Consider the following 24,718-nt stretch of genomic DNA (forward strand, 5'->3'; position numbering starts at 1 on the left):
TTAAGAAGAGATCATGACCGTTTTTGTTGCTGCTGGTGGTGATGGTAGGTGTGTGTGTGTGTGTGTGTGTGTGTGTGTGTGTGTGTTGACTAGAATGGTTGAGAGAACTATTAAAAACGAGGTAAACTAAAATTGTATGCCATTTATCCCTAAAAAGTGCTATGAACTAGGAATGACAGTACTGGTTTTATTTCTTTGTAGAACTAGGGATTGAACACAAGCACTGTATTGTTGACCTATATACCCTGTCCTATTTGCATGTGTGTTTTTTCTATGACATGGTCTTATATATGTGCACATATGTATAAGTGTGCATGTGGAGACCAGAGGTTAACACTGGCTACCTTCCTCAACTACTCTACATTATATGTTTTTAAGGCAAGGCCTTGAGTGAATCTTGAGATGGACAATCAGCCACATTCAGGTACTCTTCTGTCATTGCCTCCGCAGTTCTGGGATTATAAGCACATGCTGCCATACCCAGCTCTTGACGTGGCTGATGGAAAACAGAACTCAGGTCCTCATAATTGCACAGCAAGCACTTTATTCACTGGGCAGCACTCCACCCCTCCCCAAACCCTATTCTAAAATTGGGATTACTGGGATTTTTTGCCTATCAGGCATACACTATCCTGTAACATCCTAAAAATCCAGAGTTAGACCCCAATCAATCAAGACACTATAAAACCAAAAGCTCCCAAATACTGTCAACTCTTATAACACATAAAAGTAAGAAGAATGTTTCCTGATTCATCTTATGAAATGCATATAGCCTAGATAACAAATCTTTTCAAAGCAGCACTAAGAAAGAAACTTAAGATTTCTCACATAAAAAGTCTTAAATAACCAGCCTGGCAAGATATAACTACTGGTACAATAGTAGCGTGAATGTCTTGGGAGTACCTATCTTTATGAAAGTTTCTATGGCTGTGATAAAACAACAAACATCATTACCAAAAGCAACTTGGAGAGGAAAGGGTTTATTTCCTCTTACAGCCTGTAGTTTAGGGGAATCAGGGCAGGAAATGATGTAGAGGCCATGGAGTAGTGCTGCTTATCAGCTTTACTCTCCAACTCTTGCACAGCCTACTTTCTTATATACCACAGGATCACCTACCTGCCCAGGGGTGGCACCCTCCACAGTAGGCTGGGCCTTCTCACATCAATCATCGATTAAAAACATGTACCACAGGCTTGCCTGCAAGTCAATCTAGTGGAGAACATTTTCTTAACTAAGGATCCTTCTTCCCAAATGACTCTAGCTTGTGTCAAATTGACATAAAACTAGCCAGAATAGTAACCAACTATTTTCTCATTGGATTTAAGGCCAACTCCACAGATAGAACCCATACCTGGCACTGTCATCAAGGCCAAGAACCTTGTATGTATGTATACCACATTGATACCTGATGCCATTAGAGGCCAGAAGAGGAAGTCAGATCTCCTGGAACTGGAGTTACAGGCAGTTGGGAGCCACCATGTGGGTGCTGGAAACTGAACCCAGATCCTCTGGAAGAGCTATATATGTGATCACGGTTGAGCTATCTTTCCAGCCTCATGAATTTCTCACTAATATGATGAAATGAGAAATATAAATATTAGAGAGTTATATAAAAAGTCTTCACTTACTGATATGATTCTGCAGCTAGTAAACACAAGCTATCTAATTGAAAAGATACTGTAAATATAAATCACTAAGGTGGCTAGGCCATGTGTGTCCATTTCTTTTCATGCGAGTACAGTATCAGCAAATCTTTTATTCAAACATTTGTGAGTTGAATTTGTTGAAAAACTCAGCTGGAAACAGTTTTTATAGGCATCTAAATCCTTTAAGGCCATTTCAGAGTCATGTATACCTTGAGATCGTGACCCAGAACATCAATTTGTATTAGATAAAAAGACTTGGTTATTTGAGCTCCCTGAATACTTAGGTTTAAGATGAATGAAGTTTATATAGTAATATAATTTTCCAATGTGATGAGTTTGTATTTATTTAGTGTCCAGAGACTATCTTATCCATTTTCTTTATGTTATCTTGTGTTATCCTTATAACAACTCTGTGAAATAAATGATAGTATCCCCATTATACAAGTGTGGCTGCACTCACTCAGAGAGATGCAACATTTTTTCAGTGTCATGCAGCAATTGGGAAGGAGAAGAGCTTCAACCTGACTGTAATTTTGTGCCTTCAAAGATCATGCCTTTTCCACCATTGGTTTCCATCTATGCACAAAGTCTTCCCTCCAAGTATTTCCTGGAACAGAATTCTGTTAGGTGAAATGTGGTGAGAATGGTCCCTCCTAAGTTTCTAAAACAGATCCACATGGAAAATGTGGAGTGATCAATAATGAAAACAGAGAAGGTATGACAAATGCAATGTCGAAGGGTAACTAGATTGCTGTGCTTCATCAGGGGAAAAGCTGATTGGTTCTTTCTAAACCAGAATACTGAGCAGGAATAGGATACACTCACAATGAACACCAGTTCTCCCCCATTCATTCCACTGTAAGAAGAAGCCAGCAAGTCTCAGGGTAAGCCTCATCTCTGTTTAAAGTGAAACAATGTGCATGGCAGGAAAGAACTAGCCATCTTGAACTGTTCTGGGACCCAGTGTAGAGCCATATTGCAGAAATGTGGTTCTCAGTGTAACCAGTCTGGGCTTTGGCTGCCCAGCACTTGTGGCTGTATTCCTCAAAGGCGAGGTTTACAGAATAACTTCTGGGAACAGCACGTGTTACCTGCCATCTGGGTTCCTTTAACCCTTTGACCCATGGATACGTTTAACCTGTCCACAAGAAGGTAGTAGAGCTTTGATTGATTACATCATGTTTCAACAGTAGATGGTCTCTGATTACTGCACTTTGTTGGGCAAGAATATTTGGATGATGAATTGCTATTACAACCTTTAACATATTTAATGAATTAACACATCTCAACTACTAAAACAATCCATTTGATTCATATGCATGCAGCTCACAATAGTTTCTTAAATCTGCTCAACACTTCACACTTTCCCAAATTGTGTTTATTTCTATTGTCTCATCGAGTCATGGAACTGAAAACTTTCAGATTTTGAACACAGATACAGAAGAGTAGTGCAATTGGCCCTCAGCATTTGACCTAGGTCAGGGTTTCAACCTCAGCTTGGCATTGCAGTCTCCTAAGGAGCTCTCCAACTTTTTCATGCCCACCCAGCAACAGTGATGGCATCTGAATCCTCAGGGCAGAAGGCTGTGCAGTGAGAGGTTTTGAAGCTCCTCGGGTGATTCAAATGTATTGCCAGTTTGAGAGAAACACGAACTGAGACGATGAGTTTAATCTAAGTTCCAGGTGACAGGGATGCATTCAAATTGCAGTGTCACAGCGGTAGTCAGAGGCATGGGCTGTGATTTGGAGAGTATCATTCTCTATAAGGGTTGAATCTTAGGACAAAATGTACTCATGAGAAAGTGTGTAGAAAGGAGAAAAACAGGAGCCTGAAGACTAACCTTTGATATTCATAGTGCTTAAGATTTTCTGTCTCTTAACCTAGCTTTTTGGGAAAAAAAAGGCCACATGATTTCATAATAAGAAAAACACACATGACTAATCAGAGGCTTTGTGGAAAGAGCTGTGCGTGTATCTAAGGGGATCAATGGGCATAATTTATTTAGACTTTCAAAAAGCCTTTCACTGAAGTTCTTCAGCAAAGGTTATTATGCTTTAAGTTGTGTCGTCATGCACCATGAAATTGGAGGAGCTACCTTATGAAGAGGGCTTTAAAGGCAGAGATAATCGGGAGGAATGAATGCATATCTTGCTAGATTGGGACACATAAACAGTATAGTTTTGTAATCCCTTTCTGGTTTTATTTAACATTTTTAAATACAGATTGGGTAAAAGACTGCAGTAAAATCTTTAACAAACTTATTCAGAGCTCTGCCACTTATTTCTGTGTGACCCCTGGAAAGTCTCTTAACCTCTCTTGTTCTATTTCCTCATCTGTAAAATAATGGAATTGGACAAAAAAGTCCTCTAGAAACTCTATAGATTAGCTTATCTTAGCTCCTCTCTACAATGAAAGCAACACACAATCAGCTTCTGTAGTTGATTAGAGTAGTGTTAGGGAGTGACTATCACAGGGTCAAGGAAGAGAGAAAGCATTTTTTATACAGAATTATTCACTATATGAAATTCATTGTAACCAGACTGGCAAGGCACTCTTTCTGCCAGCCATCTGCTAGAACATAAAAATAGCTTTGTTATACAGGACCGTCCTGTATAATCAAATTTAATGTGTACCACTGATTTCTTTAACAATAAATTTATAAATCTCTTATATAGCATTTTTTAGCTGAGGCTTATGAAACTTTAGAGGAAAAAGTTATCTGGTGCACATCTACATTTAAGAAAATTACAGCTAGGTGAAGTGATTCACCCAAGTTCAGAGAACCAAAACAAGATTCTAGAGCTGTGTCTGAACAACTTGTTCACCTCTCCTTGCCTTCTCCCTATACTTAGTTCCAAAGCAAAAAGAAATATGGTTTTAGAAAAAGTTGATTCCTCAGGCCAGATTTCTTTGAGGCTGTTTTAACCACCCTTTTTAGCTAGGTATGTGGTTTGATAATGACAAATAAAAGTGGAGATTATAGTTATCTACGAGTGCTTAGATGTTTTATATAATAAGTATTATCTCACCATTTCTTTGGAGGTAGATGTAGATGCCATTTTTGAGAATTTCCTACATGCAAACTGTATTACATCATTTCCATCCCTCTGTCTCTCTCACTTCTAACTCCTCCTATGTCCCCCCACTTCCTCTCAAAGTCATGACTTTATTCTTTAATTATTTAGCATACTTATACATATATGTGTATAATCCACTGAGTCCATTCAGTGTTGTGAATATGTGTGTATGTATGTATTTAAGACTGACCACTTAGTGGATAACCTCATGGATGGGAGTGTCCCTGGAAAAGACTGATTCTCCCTCTCTCAGTAGCCATTAATTGTCTGTACCTCTTTCTCTAGAGTTGGAGCCTTGTGAGATTCTGCCCATCCATATTGGCATTCCAATCACCATTGTCATTATTCAGGCCTTGTTTAGATGATAATACTGTTGAGATTTCATGGGGGCAGCTTCGCTGTCATATACAGAAGACACTATCTCAAAGCCCTCATATTATTCCTCTCTCTCTTACACTCTGACTGCCCCTTCCACAATGTTCCCTGAACCTTAGGTATAGGGATTGTGTTTGTAGATTATCATTTGAGATTAGACACCCTGTGGTCTGTTGCCTTCTACATTTTGACCAGGTGTGGGTTCCTGTAGTTGTTTCCATCTGCTTCAGAAAGAAACTTCTTTGGTGAGGGATGAAAACTATGCTTATCTGTGGGTATACATAATTAGAATGCAGCTAGAAATTATACTGGTTTAAGAAAATGGAAATAGTAGATTCTCCCCTAGGATCCATGACTTCACCAGCCACAGGTGGTTAGCTAGGTTTACATTACCAGGCATGAACTCCCACATACTGAGTGAACCCTAAGTTTGGTTTTATTTGACCAGTGGTTATATTTAACCACTTATATTTGGTTACCCCCAAAATATAAGTGTCACCGTTGGGAATATGTTGTTGAGATAATCATTGCTGTAGTTCATAAGCTTTGTATAGATATTACTGTCATTGATTTTCTTAAGTATAACTGATACAGAGAGATAAAGTAACTTGTCTAACGTCATATCGGTATTGAATGTTAGAGCTAGAATTCAAGCCTTGTTCAGAAAGAATAACAAGGCTCATGATCTTTCTACAACCCCAATATTCCCGAAGAGTATAAGCAAGAGTATTAACTCAACAAAAGATAGATAATTCTTGGGAAAGGTTCCTCGGCTGAATAAATTTGATAAATGCTGCACTTTATGTTGTTTCTATAGAGTCCCTTTTCCCACTACTGTATTTATTGAAAGATTTGAGAAGTCTTCAGTTGAAAAAAATCTATTTTACTTGAATGTTGTGTTTCTTTTTTTTTTAAATATTTATTTATTTATTATGTATACAATATTCTGTCTGTATGCCTGAAGGCCAGATGAGGGCGCCAAACGTCTTTACAGATGGTTGTGAGCCACCATGTGGTTGCTGGGAATTGAACTCAGGACCTCTGGAAGAGCAGGCAATGCTCTTAACCACTGAGCCATCTCTCCAGCCCCGAATGTTGTGTTTCTTAAACTCTTTTGAACCAGCCATTTTTCCAAGAGCATCTGTTAATAACACACAGCTCCCTCATATTCCATATAATGGAGGACGGCAATGGAGGACTTGGGAGATAAAGACAGGAGGAACAGGGTTTCAAGGTCAGCCTCAACTGAATGAGACCCTGTTGACCACTTTTCAAGATTCCAAAGAAGGCGGATACATTACCAACTCAGTAAAGTGCTTATTGCGCAAACGTGAGGTCTTGAGTTTGAATCCCTAGCACCACCATAGCATCTGGGTATGGTAGTACAGTGATTGCAATCTCAGTGCCAGAGAGGTGGTGACAAGATCCCTGGGCCTCACTGGCCAACTAGCCTAAGACATTCAGCAAGCCCCCGGCACCAGTGGGAGACCCTGTGTCAAGAAGCAAAATGAGCCAAAGATGATTCAGCAAGTAAACACACGTATCACCAAGCTGACAGCCTGAGTTAGATCCCTGGGACCCATGTGGTGTAAGGAGAGGACAGGTACCTACAAATTATCTTCTCACCTCCATATACACACGGTATGGAACACATGGCCCCATGCGTATACAAGCTGTACCTCACACACAGAGAAACATAAGCAACAAATAAATATAATAAAAAAAAGAAAAACATGATGGACAGCTCCTAAGGTTGACCTGTGGCCTCTACATATACCTGCACATAATGGCAGATATGTGTGCATGCATGTGCACTCACATATATTCAAGCATGCACACACCACAAAATTCAAGGCTGTACTACACTGTCCTACTTCTCAAATCATCATCATAGATTATTTCCTGGGCCTAGATTTTTTTTCATCTTAATCACTTATGACCAAAAACTCAATGCTGCACAATGTTTCCCTAGCAGGAGCACATGCTTGTCACTTTGGGCACATCTTTGATAACATGAACAAACCTATCTCTTACATATTTTTAAGGAACTATTAAGCTTCTGAACTGTCAGCAGTTAGTGGGTCTGGTTTACTGTTGCCTTAACCACAGTAATATTTTTTGAGTCTTTCCAAAACCAAGACAGAAGTGAGCCAGAAAATTTCATAGCTGCTCATAACTTAAGTCATGTTTGTGGAGCCAGGAACCCAGAGGTGGGCCTCTGCTCTAAAGCATAGAAATGAAATTGTTGGATAAAGAATGCAAAGCTCACATCAGAAATACTTGAGATTGGGGTGGGATGGAGTAGGGTGGGAATGAGCTTGCACAGCCCTACCTTTTCTGGTCTATTTCCTCATGCTCACAGCAGATGGTGGAATCATAATCTGAGTTCTGCACATGGGCATTCCATGTGGTTTTCATTCAGAATCTCACTCTTCTTTGAAGCTAATGGCTTCCATCTTCTACAAATGTATTGGGCTTGCCACACTGATTTGTGCTTTCTCTGTTTATAATTCTAATGGTGTAAAGTAAAATAGTAAAGAAACTCTTAAGATTCAAAGATTTGAAGACATAAACTGTGTTGATACTTGTTTGATTGGTGTTCCATTTGCTTGGGGTTTGTGGCACTGGGGATTTAGCCTAGGCTAGCACTCTATCACTGAACTATATACTCAGTCCCTCACCCCTCACTTTCAAATAAAAATATCTAGTTCTACACCTGCTCATCTGCCATACATCCATTCCCTTTTCTTTCCTTTTAGCTCTTTACCAACTGGTATGGAGAAAATTTTGGTCATGAATAGTCCCTGCTACATAAAGAGTAGAAGACATGAATATATACTACCTGCTCAACCAACAAACAATAAAATGAACATTTATCGAGCATTTGTTAAACGTACATCACTTTCAATTCTTTGCATTGAAAAATTCTCTATAAATTGATACAATTATGCAAATTGTACAAATGGGCAATTTGGGAAATAATTTGTCAATATATTTGATAAGGATGATTCGATAATGGAAGGTGCAGTAAGTTAGAGTCTGAAAAATCTTGGTTTACATCCATAATTACCTCCTCCTGCAGCCAAAAGTAGATATACTTTTCAGCCTGCATTCTTTCACTTAATGATATGAATTTAAGTTTCCTCTGAATCCATATGTGGCTTGAAAGCCCATTTCTTCTTATTGCTGAGCACTATTTCATTGTATGGCGATAGCACATCTTGTTTTACGCAGTCATTTGTTGAATAACAGCTGCTTCCCGATTGGGTCAATAATGAATAATGTTGATAAAGTTGTGTGAGTGCACATTTCTAGACCCTTTGAGTAAATGTTTAGGAATGTGATTTCTGAGTCAGTTCCTACAGAATTGTCTAACTGGTTTCCCAAATGTGCCACGTTGCACTCCCCCCGGCAGTGAACTGGCAGATCGTGTAACTTTATGTTCTCTCGCAGATTTGACGTCTGTGTCTTAGCTTTTACCCACTTTTGTACGGCTCTCTCATCATCTTAAACTGCCATTTCATCATGACAAATAATATCCTTTCTTCCCACCTTAATATCTTCTTTGCTTAAGTGTCTACTCACATCTTTTACCCATTTCTTAATTTGATTCTTTTCTAATTGTCAGGTTTTCTGTTTAGATATTTGCCTATTCTTAATTGAGTTCTCTGTTTTCTTCTTTAGTTTCAAATATCTTTTGGATAAAAGTAGCTTATAAAAACATGTGTCATGTGTTTTTGCAAATATTTCTCTGGCTTCCTTTTGTTTTTGTTTTTACTTTTTGTTTTCTGTTTTTGTGTGTGTTATTTTTGTCATTGTTTTGTTTTGTTTTGTTTTTGGAGTCAAGGTTTCTCTGTGTGTCCCTGACTGTCCTGGAACTCTCTCTGCAGACAAGGTTGGCCTTAAACTCAGAGATTTACAGTGCCTTTGCCTCATCCACAGCTTTTTTAAAAGTTCACTTAATGATACCATTTTCTAAACAGGTTTTAATTTTAAGGAAAATCAACTTAACTTTTTTCCCTCAGGTTTTCTTTCTAAAAGCTCATTACCAAGGCCAAAGTTGACTAGAGGTCTATTATGTTGTCTCATAAGATTTTTATAATTTTGTGTTTGAGGTTTGGATCTCTGATCCCTTTTGAGTTAATTTTGTGAAAGGCATAAAGTCTGTGTCAAGATTCATGTGTCTGCATGTAGATGCCCAATTGTTTTAGCACCTTGTATGAACCAATTATCAGTTTTCTGTTGGGTTGCCTTTTCTCCTTTGTCAAAGATCAACTGACTCTATCTTTAGGTCTATTTTATTTTTATGTTCTGTGTTATATTTCACTAATCTGTGTCTGTTATTTTTCCAATACCATGGTGGTTTGATTGCTATAGTCTTTTAGTTAATTTTGAATCAAAGAATGGCAGGCCTCCAACTTTATTTTTATTCTGTAATATCATACTTGATATTCTATATCTGTTACCTTTCTATATAAACTTTGGATTCAGTTTGTTTTTTAATTCTTTTTATTGAGCTTTATATTTTCTTTACTAACCTCTCATCATCTCCCCTCCCCTTATACCCTCTCCCATAGTCCCAATGCTCCCAATTTACTCAGGAGATCTTGTCTTTTTCTACTTCCCATCTAGATTAGATCCATGTATGTCTCTCTTAGAGTCCTCTTTGTTTCCTGGGTTCTCTGGGGTTGTGAATTGTAAGCTGGCTTTTCTTTGCTTTCTGTCTAAAAGTCACTTATAAGTAAGTACATATGATATTTGTCTTTTTGGGTCTGGGTTACCTCGTTCAATATGATGTTTTATAAGTCAATCCATTTGCCCACAAATTTCAAGATGTCATTTTTTTCAGCTGTAAATATACCACATTTTCCTTATCCATTCTTCAGTCAAGGGGCATTTAAGGTTGTTTCCAGGTCCTGGCTATTACAAATAATGCTGTTATGAACATAGTCGAGCATGTCCTTGTGGTATGATTGAGCATCCTTTGAGTATATACCCAAAACTGGTATAGCTGAGTCTTGAGATAGGTTGTTTCCTAATTTTCTGAGAAATCGCCATACAGATATCCAAAGGGGCTGTACCAGTTTGCACTCCCACCAGCAATGCAGGAGTATTCCCTTTACCCCACATCCTCTCCAGTATAAGTTGTCATCAGTGTTTTTGATCTTGGCCATTCTTACAGGTGTAAGATGGAATGTCAGAGTTGTTTTGATTTGCATTTCTCTGATGACTAAGGATGTTGAGCATTTCCTTAAGTGTCTCTCAGCCATTTTAGATTCCTCTCTTGAGAGTTGTCTGTTTAGGTCTGTACCCCATCTTTTATTGGATTATTTGTTCTTTTGATGACTAATTTCTTGAGTTCTTTGTACATTTTGGAGATCGGCCCTCTGTCCAAAGTGGGGTTGGTGAAGGTCTTTTCCCATTCTGTAGGCTGCTTTTTTGTCTTGTTGACCATGTCCTTTGCTTTACAAAAGCTTCTCAGCTGCCGAATTTTATTTAAGATGTTTCCTACATCTATTGATATTACTGGTTTTCCTCTTTAGCTTACTGATATAAGATAGATTGAATTGACTAATTTCTAAGTTAATCTAGCCTTACATATAAGGAATAAATCTTCCTGGTTGTTGTCTCTTTCCATTTTCTGTTATTGCAATAAAATGTCTAGAGCTAGAAAATTTATTTTAAGAATGTATAGTTAGTTCGTTTGTTTTTGAGTTAACATTGGCATGTGTACTAGGGATTAGTTTTGGTCAACTTGACACAAGCTGGAGTCACCTGGAAAGAGAGTATCCGACAAGCCTATAAACATGGTTCCTGCCTCTTCTCCTTCTTGAATTTTCTCAGTGATGGATTGTGATTGGGAGGTATAAGCCAAATAAACCCTTTTCTCATTGAGCTATTTTTGGTCAGTGTTTTAACACAGCAACAGAGAAACAAATGAGAATAGTAATTGGTGCCAGAGAGTAGGCTCTTGCCATGATGGACCTCACCATGTGGCTTATATGCCTCGGAATGCTTTGTGGGAGGAAGGAGAAGTTTGGAACTTTAGGCTAGAAAGACCATTGAATGAACTGGCCTGGGAATTTGGAAGATACTGTTAGGAGAAATGCAGGTGATGGAGGTCTGGCTTGTAAAGTTTCAAAGAAGCAAAGACTCTTAACCGGGTTGTTCATGTGTTATTTTGGATTAAGAATGCATGGAAGTAAAAAATTTGTATAACTGGGAATGAGGTCTGTATCTCAGACCCCGCACATACACACACACACACACACACACACACACACACACACACACAGAGAGAGAGAGAGAGAGAGAGAGAGAGAGAGAGAGAGAGAGAGAGAGAGAGAGAGAGAACTCCGAATGGATTTAGGATCTCAATGTAACACTTGAAACTCTGGAATTGCTAGAACTCATAGGGAGTACACAACAAGACATAAGCACAGATAGAAGCTTTCTGAATAAGGCACTGATTGCTCAGAAAATAAGGATAATAACTGACAAATTGGACCTTATTAAATTAAAAAGCTTTTTCTTGCAACAGAAATGGTTAATTGAGATAAGAGGCAACCTGAAGAATGGGAGGAAAACCTTTACCAGCTATAAACATGACAGAAGATTAATTTATAGAGGATACAAAGAGCTCAAAACACTTAAACGTTAAGAAAACAACATAATTTGTGGACTATGAAATTGAATAGAGAGTTCTCAAAAGAGGAAATAAAAAATGGCTAATAAGCACATTTAAAGGTGTTCAACATCTCTAGCCATCAGGTAAATAAATGTAAGCCAAAACCCAGTTTGAGAGTCCATCTCACCCCCAGTCACTGTGTCTTTAAGAGGCAAACAAGGGACAACAAATGCTGGTAGCGATGTGGGGAAGACTGGTGGTGGGGTGTGAACATGTACAGTCGCTGTGGAAATCAGTGTGTATTCTCCTCAGAAAGCTAAAAATGAACCTGCCGCATGACCCAGCTCTACTATTTGTGGGTGTATGCCCAAAGGATTCTGTTACAGCAATACCTGCACATCTGTCTATGTTCATTCATGACTTCTTCATAATAGCTAGAAAAACAAATCAGCCTCAGCTTTGTTCTGGCTGTTTTTTTTTTTTTTTTTTTTTTTTTTTTTTTTTTTTTTTTTTTTTTTTTTTTTTGGCTTGACACAAGTGAGAGCTCCTTGGGGAAAGGAAACCTCAAATGAGAAAATGCACCCAACTAGATTGGGTGGACCCATCCTATGGCAGGGTGTCACTACTCCTGAGCAAATTGTCCTGAGGTGTAGAAAAAAGCAAACTAAGTAAGCAAGCCATGAACACCAAGCCAGTAAGCATTCTCTATGGCTTCTGCTTCAGTTCCTGTCTCCAGGTTCCTACCTTGAGTTCCTGCCCTGACTTCCCTAAGGGATGAACTGGGGTGACCTTAGGTTGTAAGCTGAAATAAGCCTTTTCCTCCCAAGCTGCTTTTATTGTAGTGTTCTATTATAGGAATAGAAACCCCAAATAAGACTTATGTCCATCAACTGATAAAGGCATAATGAAAATTTATGAAACAGTTTCACAATGGAATTTTCCTTTCAATACTAAAAAGTGAAATTATGAATATTTTAGGAAAATTGATGGAACTGGAAAAATATACTGAGGAAAAGACCTAGAAAGATAAATACTGCATGTTCCCTCCTATATGTAGATCATAATTTCAGAATTTTAGATTTTGTGTTTGACTTAGAATATCTACAGGTAACAGGGGGTTATATAAGCCTGGGTTGGGAAAAGAGGCCTGAATGAGAAAAACAAAAGAACTCGTTTGGAATGAGAGTACAGGGAGAAAGACTAATAAGGTGGTAATGTTTAAATAGGAAGGAGCCGACAAAGGACAGGAGGAGATAGAGACAGAGAGTTAAGCAAAACTAAGGATGGAAGAAGATCTATGAACATCTCCCTATGAGGTGATGACCTAGAAGCTCTCACAGCCCTCCAAAGCAACACAGGCTATTGCCGTCATTCTTGGTTTCCCACCAGAATGAGACAGGAAGACTCTGTAGCTGAAGACATCACATACCTTGGTTATATGACATAGACAAATGAAGCTGGACCTTAACTGGAAACTCCCTCCCTATTGACTAGCATATATTGTGCCAGAAGATGCAATGTAGGATGCTAGGGGAGAAAACTCGCCAATACAAAACTCATCAACACTTTCACCTAGATGCAGATCTCGTGTCCCATCATACCACTTACCCGCCAAGACGTATCCATTGGTGCAACAGTTGATGAGTATTATGAGGGCAACTAAGCACTCTGTGATAAATTGAGACCTGCTCCACAGAAGAATTCATGCCTGATGCTCTAAACCTTGTTTTAAAAAAGACTCTTGGAGTTTTCTAATATTGTTTTGCTAAATGAACATGGCAGCAAACCACTTTCTAAATATTTGTATTTATATTTATACCCATATACACAGGGTATTCTCAGCCTTAGGGAAACTTCTTTTTATATAAATAGCAGTGAGAGACGACTCATAGTTGAGAATAAGTAACTGTTGAGTACTCAGGCCTAAACAATAGCACCATTTCTGAAGCTCAGGGAATATCATGACTGAGGTGTAGAAAGAATCTGAGAACCAGATGATAGGGAGAAGGTTTGTAAAATGCTCCCTTCTGGGCATGATCCCGTTATTGCAGTTATGAGCTCAGAGCAGCTACAGTTGTCTGCACTGGACCTGCACAAACCGGAGTCTGTCAGCAACCCGTCATGAGGGAGAGAAGTGCATATGGCTCACTGGCCCCTGGAAAGCTACTGGCTATTTACAGAGCTTAGGGAAGGGAGTCCGTGTCTCCAGCTGTGTAGTCAATATCCACCGTCACATGGACAGCCCTGGCTATTGCTTGCTTCTTGAATCCATAAGCCATAACTATGGAATATATATTTCCTATTATTATTTTGAACAAAACTGTTATCTACTAAATTTAGAATAAAAGATAAAGTGTTTTAAGTTATATTACTTCCTGAAATCTATTATTTTTACTTTTAAAAATAAAATTTAACTGCATATTTCCCTTTTCCCTTTCTTCCCTCTTTCCCCTCCCTGTTGCTCCTTACCTTGCTTCCTTCCAAAATCATGGCCTTTTTCTTTGTTGCATATATAAATACTTAAATAAGTCAGTGCAAACTGTTGAGTTCATTTAATGTTACGTGTGTGTATATGACTTCAGGGCTGACCACTTGGTCTTGAATAACCAATTAAGGGGTTCATCTCTGGGAAGGACTATTTCTCCCCCTCCACAGTTGTTACTTGCCTGTGTTTCTTTGTCTGGGTGAGGCCTATGAGATTTCCCCTTACCATGTTAGCATGACTGTTTTTCTTGTACTTCTTTACATCCCATTTCTTTATCTTCCTTTATCTCTTCTCTAACTCACTTCCCTTCTTTATGTAGATCCAAATTGCTGACCTCTGTCATATATCCCTTCTCTGTTAACATTTGTTCCAAGGTATATCTACTGGCAAAAAAGTTCCTCAATGTTTGTGTTTTAAAGAAGAATGTCATGGGATACAGAATTCCAGTGTGTTTGTTTTACTTCATTGATCCTGGGTCTCGAATAAAGATGAAGTATGTAGTGTTCCCTGGTAGAGCAGATGAGGAATCAGAAAGAAACTCACTTTCTTTATGACCATTCTGTGGTTGCTTTAGAACTAGAATCTCATTGGGCTGTGCTAACCCTGATTCTATCATAAGGCATTCTTTTCCTAGTGGCTGAAAAGCAGACTGTGTGAGCATGTCGATCAAAGCCTGGCTCATCTCAACTTTACTCTTATCAAAGCAGTCCGAAGTACTTCACAGCTATCTGCCCCACTCTGATATATCTGCGGGGTTGTGCATCTAGAAAGTATGACCATTACAAATAGAGGGGATTTGAAGGATATAGAAATGTTGGTTCTTCGGTCACAGTCCAGCTGGCCTTGGTGAGCTCCCCGTAGATCAGCTCCACTGTCTCAGTGGGTGGATGCACGCCTCGTGGTCCCGAATTCTTTGCTCATGTTCTCCCTCCTTCTGCTCCTCCTTGGGACCTTGGGAGCTCAGTCCAGTGCTCCTGTGTGGGTCTCTGTCTCTATCTCTATCCATCACCAGATGAAGATTCTATGATGATATGCAAGATATTCGTCAGTATTGCTCTAGGATAGGGTCATTTCAGGTTCCCAATCCTCAGCTGCCCAAGGAACTAACTGGGAACCTCATCTTGGGCACTTGGGAGCCCCTCTAGGGTCAAGTCTCTTGCCCACCCTAAAGTGGCTCCCTTAACTAAGAATTGTGGTTCCGTGCTCCCCTATCCACCTTTCCGGACTCTCTGAACATGGCGAACAATGAGGGCTGATGAGACACCAAGGACAATGGCAGGGGGTTTTGATCCTACTTAATGTGCTGGCTTTGTGGGAGCCTAGCCAGTTTGGATGTTCACCTTCCTAGATATGGTCGGAGGGGGGAGGACCTAGGACTTAACACAGGGCAGGGAACCCTGACTGCTCTGTGGACTGGAGAGGGAGGGGGAGAGGAGTGGGGGGAGGGGGAGAAGGGTGGGAGAAGGGGGAGAAGGGTGGGAGGAGGGGGAGAAGGGTGGGAGGAGGGGAAGGGAAATGGGAGGCTGGGAGGAGGTGGAAACTTGTTTTGTGTTTATGTTTTTTTTTCTTCTTTTCGCAATAAAAAAAAAGAAGAAATGTTGGTTCTTATTGTGAAACCCATATGTGACAGCAGTAATACTTCCAATTAGGTAAGAATAAGTTTCTGAAGCATATTAAGAAAACAGAATTGAGAAGGAGCTATTGATTTGGTCTCTCTTACTTAGTGCTTCCAGTATGAGACAGCTCTAGCTCCCTAGCATGGCCTTGAAGAGAACGGAGTGGATGTGACTGTTATAGGGGCTGGGCTTAGAGGCCCATGTTGGAATTCATAAGAATGATTTATTGGCCATAGTGAGTGATGTTAGAACAAAAGGGAATCCTTATATTGTTGAGATGATGTACTCCTTAGTGCTTTGGGAAATGTGATATAATCTAATAACAATCTCATCTATACTTTTGTGTCCCCCACAAGGGATATGACAAATTGCTTACTAAGCAGTTCTATGGGAGCCCTTCTGTGACCAGAAAAGAAGTAGAAGAAAGGATTTTGAGGACCCTTTTAATAGTACATTATATTTATTATAATTTTTAATTATATTAAAACTCAAAACAACATAAATGCCCATCAAAGATGATTAATTAAATGCTTCAATATTGAAACCAGAGTAACTAGGAAGAGTGACAGGGGACAAGACACAGGGTACTGAAAGTCGTGAATGTGATGAATTATATCATTGCATAGAAGAAAATGGTGAAATGACACCACTGTGTCTAATTAACATATGCTAATAAACTAAAGAATCAGTTGAAAGTAAATTGGAAAAATATTAACAAACATAATATAGAAATACAATTATTTAGATAGAAAAAGAAAAATTGAAGATGTTGCCTAGTGTGTTCAAGTCCTTGGTTTTGATCAACAGCACTGCAAAAACAGGCAAATACTTTTTATACAAAGAGAACAATAAACAATATTTTAATTTGATCACATTAAATAAAAATTTATATTAATATGCCTACAAACTTTCTAAATAAGCATAAAAAGTTAAGCATGCTTATTAATGGGTACTTTATATTTCTCTCATCCTTGTTCTAGTCTTTGTCTTCTATCCTTTTTTATTTTTATTTTTTATTATTTTTATTTTATTGATTTTTATTGAGCTCTACATTTTTCGCTGATCCCCTCCCCTTCAACCCTCCCCCAAGGTTCCCATGCCCCAATTTGCTCAGGAGATCTTGTCTTTTTCTAATTCCCATGTAGATTAGCTCTGTGTATGTCTCTCTCTTAGTGTCCTCATTGTTGACTAAGTTTTCTGGTGTTGTGATTTGTAGGCTGATTTTATTTGCTGTATGTTTAAAAACCACCTATGAGTGAGTACATGTGATAATTGTCTTTCTGGGTCTGAATTACCTCACTCAAAATAATGTTTTCTAGCTTCATCCATTTTCCTGCAAAATTCAAGATGTCGTTATTTTTTTTCTGCTGTGTAGTACTCCATTGTGTAAATGTACCACATTTTCCTTATCCATTCTTCAGTTGAGGGGCATTTAGGTTGTTTCCAGGTTCTGGCTATGACAAACAAAGCTGCTATGAACAGAGTTGAGCACATGTCCTTGTGGCACGATTGAGCATCCTTTGGATATTTACCCAAAAGTGGTATTACTGGGTCTTGTCTCTGATCCTTTTTATGTGTGTTTTACATTAACAAGAATGTCTGCTATAAAAAATGAAAACCTTTTTTAATTTTAAAATATTTTCATTTTAATATGGTTTTTTATTGATTCTTCGAGAATTTCATGCAGGCATGCATGCAATATACTTTGATCCTATTTACTCCCACTTCTTCCCTTAACTCAGCCCAACCCATGGCAGCTTTTTGTCCTTCCTTTTTTCATTTTACTATATATTTTATTTACTTTTATTAGTTCTTTGAGAATTTTGTACAATGTGTTTTGTTAATATTCTACCAACTCCTTCCAGATCCACCCTCTTTCTCTACCCAACCAATTCTGTGTCTTTTTTTAATGCATCAAGTACAATTTGTGCTGTCCAAATACTCTTCTTGTATGGCCTTCCACTGGAGCACGGTCAAGCAGCAGGTGCCACACCCTTAAAGAAAACTGACTCTCGCTCTCCCAGCAGCTGTCAGTTGCCAACAACTGCCTAGCGAGGGGTGTGACTTCATATACAGCTCCCCATTCCCTGTTGGGATTTTATCTGGATTGAGCTTCTGAGGGTCTTGTGCATGCTGCCCCAACTGCTGTGATCTCATATGTGCAATTTCCCCGCTGTTTCCAGAAAACAGTTTCCTTGTATTTCCCCACCACGTCTGGCCCTTAAAGTCTTTCTGCCCCCTCTTCTTCCACAATGCTCCCTGAGTCTTGGGATCAGCAGTGTGATATAGATTTCTCATTTAGGGTTGAACACTCTGCAGACTCATTCCCTGCACCTTGAGCAGTCTGGCCTCTGTGTTAATTACTATCTACTACAAAAAGAAACTTCTCTGATGCGGGTTGAGAGAAGCATTAATCTATGGGTATAAACTGCAAGACAGAGTCAGTTTAATACTTATGCCCACTTAGCAGATTAATAGTAGTAGGCTCTCCTCTGGGGCCTGCCACCTCTTTAGACACAATTTCTTGGTCTGGATAATGGTGCCGGGTATAGGTTTCATCTTGGGAGTGGGCCTTAAGTTCAATCAACAAGTGATTGGTTACTTTCATGGCATTCATGCCATAATTGTACCAAATGGACATGTCTTGCCAGGCTGGTTGTAACGCTCAGTGTTGACAGCTGGGGTAAGATTGAGGATTACTTTTCTGGTAATGGCATGCATCACACCTTCTGGACTATAAAAGCTAACCAGTAGGCATGAAGTTTCCAGGTATTAGCTTGATTTCTATATGTTCTATGACTCAAATATGTGGTCCCTTCAGCAAAAGGGTCTTATCATAAAGTTCTGAAAGGTAGCCTAGAGTCTGTAATGTTCAGGGGTGGGGTGTCTAAAGAACCTCACTAGCCAACAACTCCAGAAGAGGTAACTCATTCTTGGCACTGAACTTTTTATTTGTTAGCCTGTGGAATCTAGTAGGGTCATTTTGCCATGTAATAGCATAACTCTAAACTATGTATGTATGTGTGTGTTGTGTGTGTCTGCATGTATGTATGAACTCTGGCTTTAAAGCATTTCAGTGGCTTTTATGGGACTGGATGTTTGTGTTCCCACTTGGGATCCGAAGGAGAGTGCTCTGAGATTGTGCTGATGGCTCAGCACTCCCCGCCTGCACCTGGGCAGACGGCCGAATCAGGCTTAGGCAAGCAGGAGAGCATGGCGGATTCCTGCCGCCATACAGAGACGTGTTTTTAGACTGCGCAGTGCTCTACAGATTTGGATGTAACTTGGATGAAAAGAATTTCTGTGCTGCACGCTCAGTCTCAGAATTCTGGCATTCTGTTATAATAAAGAGCAGCGGGGCTGCATCCCCAGCACCCCGGCCGCCTCGCTAGCTTATGCCCCGAAATAACAACACACAAATTGTATTCTTTTAAACACTGCTTGGCCCATTTCTATCTAGCCTCTTCTAGGCTAATTCTCGCACCTGGACTAGCCCATTTCTAATCATCTGTGTAGCCCATGAGGTGGCTTACCAGGGAGATTCTAGCCTATGTCCATCCTGGGTCGGAGCCTCATGGCGTGTGTCTCAGAGAGCTCTCACGTCCACCCGGGAGAGGGGAGCATGGCGTCTCTCCAGAGAGCAGAGCTGTCGAGTCTCTTTTAGGAACTTTCTACTATAGTAAGTTTCCATATGACACTTTGAAAGGGTCTTTAGTGTTAATTACCTTTTCCCGTATTCCCTTATTCCCATTATTATCCCAAGCTCCCATTATGCCCCTTTACCCCATTATACCACGGTATTCTATCCCCCTCCCTTGAAAACCCCACTCTCGTGGCCCCTAATTCCCTAACCTTTATGGATATTCCAAATGAAACACATATCTGAAGATCCAAAACTAATATCCATTGTAGGGACACACACCTTTAATCCTACCACTCTGTGAGTTCAAGGCTAAGCAGGCCTTCAGAGCAAGTTCCAGACCAACCAAGGTTACATAGAGACATTCTGTCTCAAAAACAAAAGGAAGAAAACAATAACAACAACTAACATCCGTAAATGAGAAGAAAACACATGACATTTGCTGTTCTAGATCTGAGTTACCTCACTCAGCATGTTCGTTTACTTGTAAATTTCATCATTTTGTTTTTCTTAATAGCTGAATAGTACCACATTTTCATTCTCCATTCATCAGCTGATGGACACCTAGGTTGTTTACATGTCTTGGCTAATCCACTGAGTCTAATTTGTGCTTGCCCATATACTTATGGGTGTGGGACCATCCACTGGGACAAAGTAGAGCAGAGGTCATGTCCTTAAAGAAAACTGACTTCCCCCATACATCCATGCTCCCTTCTTTACTGGTTTGATATTCTCCAAGTGTTGCCTGGGCAGCCCCAGCTACTGAGTTCATGAGTACAGCTACCGTGTCATGTCCAAAAGACACACTCCTCTTCCATGATTGACACTGAGGGTTATGGGCTGGAGAAAATAGGTCAGGTAGCTGTCTTAGTTTGGGTTACTGTTGCTGTGATGAAACACCATAACCAAAAGCAAGATGGAAAGGAAAGGGTTTATTTGGCTTACACTTCCACATCACAGTTCATTATCAAAGAATGGACAGGAGGCAAGAGCTGATACAGAGGCCACGGGGTGGGGGTATGTGCTGCTTACTGGCTTGCTCCTCATGGCTTGCTCAGCCTGCTTTCTTATAGAGCCCAGGACCACAAGCCCAGGGATGGCATCATCCACATGGGCTGGGCCCTCCCCCATCAATCACTAATTAAGAAAATGCCCTACAGGCTTGCCTTCAGCCCAGTCTTACGGAGGCATTTTGTCAATAGAGACTCCCTCCTCTCAGATGACTACAGCTTATAACGAGTTGGCATAAAACTGACCATTACAATACTTTATGGCTGAGTGTTCCACTAACACTTACTCTGCGCTTTGACCACTTATGAGTTTCTGCATGAACCACCATCTACTACACACTTCTCTGGTGAGGTCTGGAAACTGCACTACTAATCTCTGTGGAAAGAGATAGCAATTTAGAGAGCAGTGTGATTCTGTGTCCCTTTAGTAAAACAAATGGTAGTAGTAGATCCACCCCTGGAGCCTGCCAGCTCCCCAGTCAGAGATTCTTGGTCAGATTTATAGTAGAAATAATTTTTTTAATTCCCTTTCCCAAGTCAGATGTAGTGTGGAATGACTGTAAGTCCAAACAAGAAAACTGCTCTGAGTTCTGAGTTCAAGGCCAGTCTGGGACACAAGTGAATTCCAGGGTAGACAGGGCTGCATAGAAAGACCCTCTTTCCAAAAACAAACAAATGAAACATGTACCCCTTTCGTTTTACCACTTGTACGTATAAGGAAAACGTCTTCCCTAGAACTTTTAGTCCTCAGCTCAACTAGCCAGCATGACTCCTGAGCTCCCCCTTACTTAGTAGTTTCCTATCCAACTTGTAAGCTCTATGATGACGGTGTTCTGGCCCTATTTACCATGCCACCTTCATAGGGATACCCAGAAAAGACCAGCTGGCCTGATTGCCTCAGAATCTGGTGCAATAGCACTACCCCTTAACTAGCTGAAGTGGCCAGGGCTAGGCCACCTTGGCTATGAGGGCAGGGCAGCTGCGGCAGCTGACATCCCATGGCTCTTGCTTATGAGGCTGGAGTGGCTGACTGGCCACTGGGGTGGCTAACTGGTGAGGCTGAGCCCTTCTGTGTAAATCCCTCCTTAAACAGCTTTCTTATTCAAGAACAAGGCCCTTCTCAGGTTAAGTTGTTGTCCCTTACTCAGTCATAGCCTTGCTTCCCTGTCAGAACCTGTATGCACATTCTCAGGAATGCTTAATAGTGTTTTGAAAAACACTATTAATAGTGTATGAAAACATACCTGTGTCCCAGCACTCAGGAGACTGAAGCACGCAGATTGTAGTCCAAGACCAACCTAGACTACACATTTAAACCCTAGCTCAGAAATCCAAAACACAAAGATGACAAAGGACTAGGAGGAGAAAGACATGAGGAAAAGAAGAATAAGAAAAGAGAAATTCATGATCTTCAGCTGCTTTACCGAACCTGAAACATCTTCCGCATAGTTCGCATGGTCCCTGCTGCTATATTTCTTTGTAAGGGCAATCTAAACACTTTGGGTTTTTTAAGGGACATACGCAGCTCTGAGGCCACACTGGAAATCCAGTTAAAAAGAGGTCAGAGACTCTATTAGCTTCCTGTGAAACCTGATCTCATAGGTGGAGATCATTCTAGACTTGTTACAAGAATCACACTGAGACAATGGGGATGTTCTACTGGGAACTCACCAAGGCCAGCTGGCCTGGGTCTGGAAAAGCCTGGAATAAAACCAGACTCTCTGAACATAGCGGACAATGAGGACTACTGAGAACTCAAGAACAATGGCAATGGGTTTCTGATCCTACTGCACGTACTGGCTTTTTGGGAGCCTAGGCAGTTTGGATGCTCACCTTACTAGACCTGGATGGAGGTGGGGGTTCCTTGGACTTCCCACAGGTCAGGGAACCCTGATTGCTTTTCGGGCTGAGGAGGGGGGGACTTAATTGGGGGAGGGGGAGGGAAATGGGAGACGGTGGCGGGGAAGAGACAGAAATCTTTAATAAATAAATAAATTAAAAAAAAGAAAAAAAGAAACAATCTAGGTACTAAATAGAGAGAAGCGTGATCGGTAAACCGTAGACTATAGAAATGCTCCTAAGGACAGCGATGGCAGGCTAGCGCTGCACAGTCTTGGTCTGTGGCAGTTTGGAACAGAGCTTTAGATTCATCTGAAGAAAGAAAAAACCTGAATCCCTATGAATAAAAGTGACTGAGACCTAAACTATATCTTTCTAGGTAGTGGTTGTTACCTAAAGCCACCTAACTAAATTAAAAATATCTTTGGTTTTTTGAGTTCTCTCTAGTGATTAAACTGCTTAAAAGCAATACATAAGAAGACACTTCAGATTCCACTGCCAAAGAAATGGTTGGCATTTCCTTTAAAGCACCTATTAAGTTATGGTGAATTGCTGTGGGAGAGTGTGTGGCCCCCACCCGAATGTACTGCAGTTGCTCTGTTCCAATAACTAACCAATTCGGTCACAACAAAGAAGTGACTGGAAGGTAAGCTGCTGCTGCTCTGCTCCATCCCTGAGAACAGCACCTCTTCTCTCCTAGTCTCCTCCTCCAAAACGTCGTGTCCTGGCTTCCCCGAATGCATGACTCAGCAGGCAACCTCAGGAATCGCAGAGTTCCTGGAATGCCGTCCTGAGGTTGTTGAGTTGTGCGTTTCTGGGCTTTTCATCTCTACGAAGAAATACCCTTTCTCTCGCTCCCAACTAAAGTGGGAAGTTGTTCGTCTTAAGGGAGGAATCCTCCATGTATTTTTTGTGGTCTCAACAGCCAACAAACAGATGGTAGAAGCTTGATTGTTGGGCAATAGATACCCTGTCTAAAACCTGGTGCGTGGCTATGAGGGTCCCTTAAATTTGTAGTGCCTTGAGGGTCCCCCTTAGTGACTTTCTAGAGAATAACCATTTTTTAAGTTTCTACTAACTTAATCTTCCATCTTCTATTTCTAATAGGTCCTGTTAAAAACAAGAAAAAGGGTAAGTTGAGCTCCTGATTTTATTACATTGTTGTGTCTTTTTAATTAGAAGTGAATGGGATAGGATTTTGCATTAATTTCTTTAAGCATTAGTTATCTATTGCTTTATTCAATCATTTATTTGAGTGTTGCACTTTATAAAGAGCAAGAATTAGTTTTTCAGTAACAAGTCATGGAAGATAGAATGACTCTAGCAACACATGCAAGTTATCATTGTTCGATGATGATGACGATAATGATGACGATGATGACTTGTCCCTTGTGTCCTCCCCTTTCTCTTTCATTGGGGGTCAAACCTAGGGCCTTTGCCTTAAGAACATTAGGCAAAAGCTCTACCACTTATTTTTTGGTTCTTCCTTCTTGCTCCTTTTTGCATCTTTGTTTCCAGTTCATATTGATTTCCTTTCTTGCTCTGTCCACTGCTTTCTTTTTTTTACCTTTCTCCCTCCTCTGTCAGCTCAGTTATCAGGCACGAATGAAGACCTAAGGCCACTTATAGAGAAAAGAAACGCTACCTATAGAAAGGAATCAATACTTTGGTTCTTAGCCTAAAAGCTGTTTTTATTCAATTTCCCATATGATCAAAGATGATACCTCTTGCTTTGAGAATTCAGTATCATTTTCTCTGTGATGAAGAAAGAGAGAAAAACTCTATGCTGCTGTGTCACTCTGTTCCTTTCATGTTTATAAAGTAGATAGACGCTAGCTGGAGTGATCCACTGTGCTGTCCTAGGTTTCCTAAGTCCACTGCACCTAACAGGAAAGTCGCCAGGGGCACATGGAGTGCTTGCTTGCCTGCCTGAAAAAGAGAATCCAAAGAGAAATCAGGTTGTAGGGATTAGGCAAATGAAACCACTCCTTTGCACTAAAAGAACCAACTATGAAATCAGTTTATGCACCTGTTTGTTTCTGGGTTCTGACATGAAAGGAAGACAAGGTTAATGTAAAACTAGCGAGTTTCCCCTTAAAAATTCTTCTTTTGCTCCCTGTCTGTATAATACTAGAAATGTGTAACCCAAGGCTTTAGGTGTGCTGGTCAGATGCTCTATTATTGGACTACATCACTAGCCCTCTTTTACTTTCTTTGAGAGAGACATGATCTCACTTAGTTGTTCAGGCTAGCCTTGAACTCACTCTGTAGCCCAGGCTGACCTTAAGCTTAGTGATCTGCATGACTAGGCCTTCCGAGTAGCTTGGATTGTGGACCTTACAACTCTTTACCAGGGCTGTAAGGTAACTCAGCTGTTAAGTGAGGACTTGGGTGTGGTCC

The 24,718-nt window shown here is 40.2% G+C and overlaps 1 protein-coding gene across 7 annotated transcripts in view; it reads left to right on the plus strand.

Moving 5' to 3' along the window:
* Positions 1-24,718, plus strand: part of LOC121445373 (ectodysplasin-A) — a 386,169-nt gene that overhangs the window by 347,394 nt on the left and 14,057 nt on the right. For 5 of the 7 annotated variants that reach the window (XM_041647491.1, XM_041647494.1, XM_041647498.1 and 2 more), the window contains exon 3: positions 23,426-23,449. The exons of the other annotated variants lie outside the window; for them this stretch is intronic. In XM_041647491.1, the coding sequence (XP_041503425.1) occupies positions 23,426-23,449 (24 nt within the window). The remainder of the gene's footprint in view (positions 1-23,425; positions 23,450-24,718) is intronic. 7 annotated transcript variants of the gene reach the window in all.

This window comes from Microtus oregoni, unplaced genomic scaffold (assembly GCF_018167655.1).
Source record: "Microtus oregoni isolate MIOR12 unplaced genomic scaffold, Mior012 000180F_ref0000267, whole genome shotgun sequence".
Lineage (NCBI taxonomy): Eukaryota > Metazoa > Chordata > Mammalia > Rodentia > Cricetidae > Microtus > Microtus oregoni.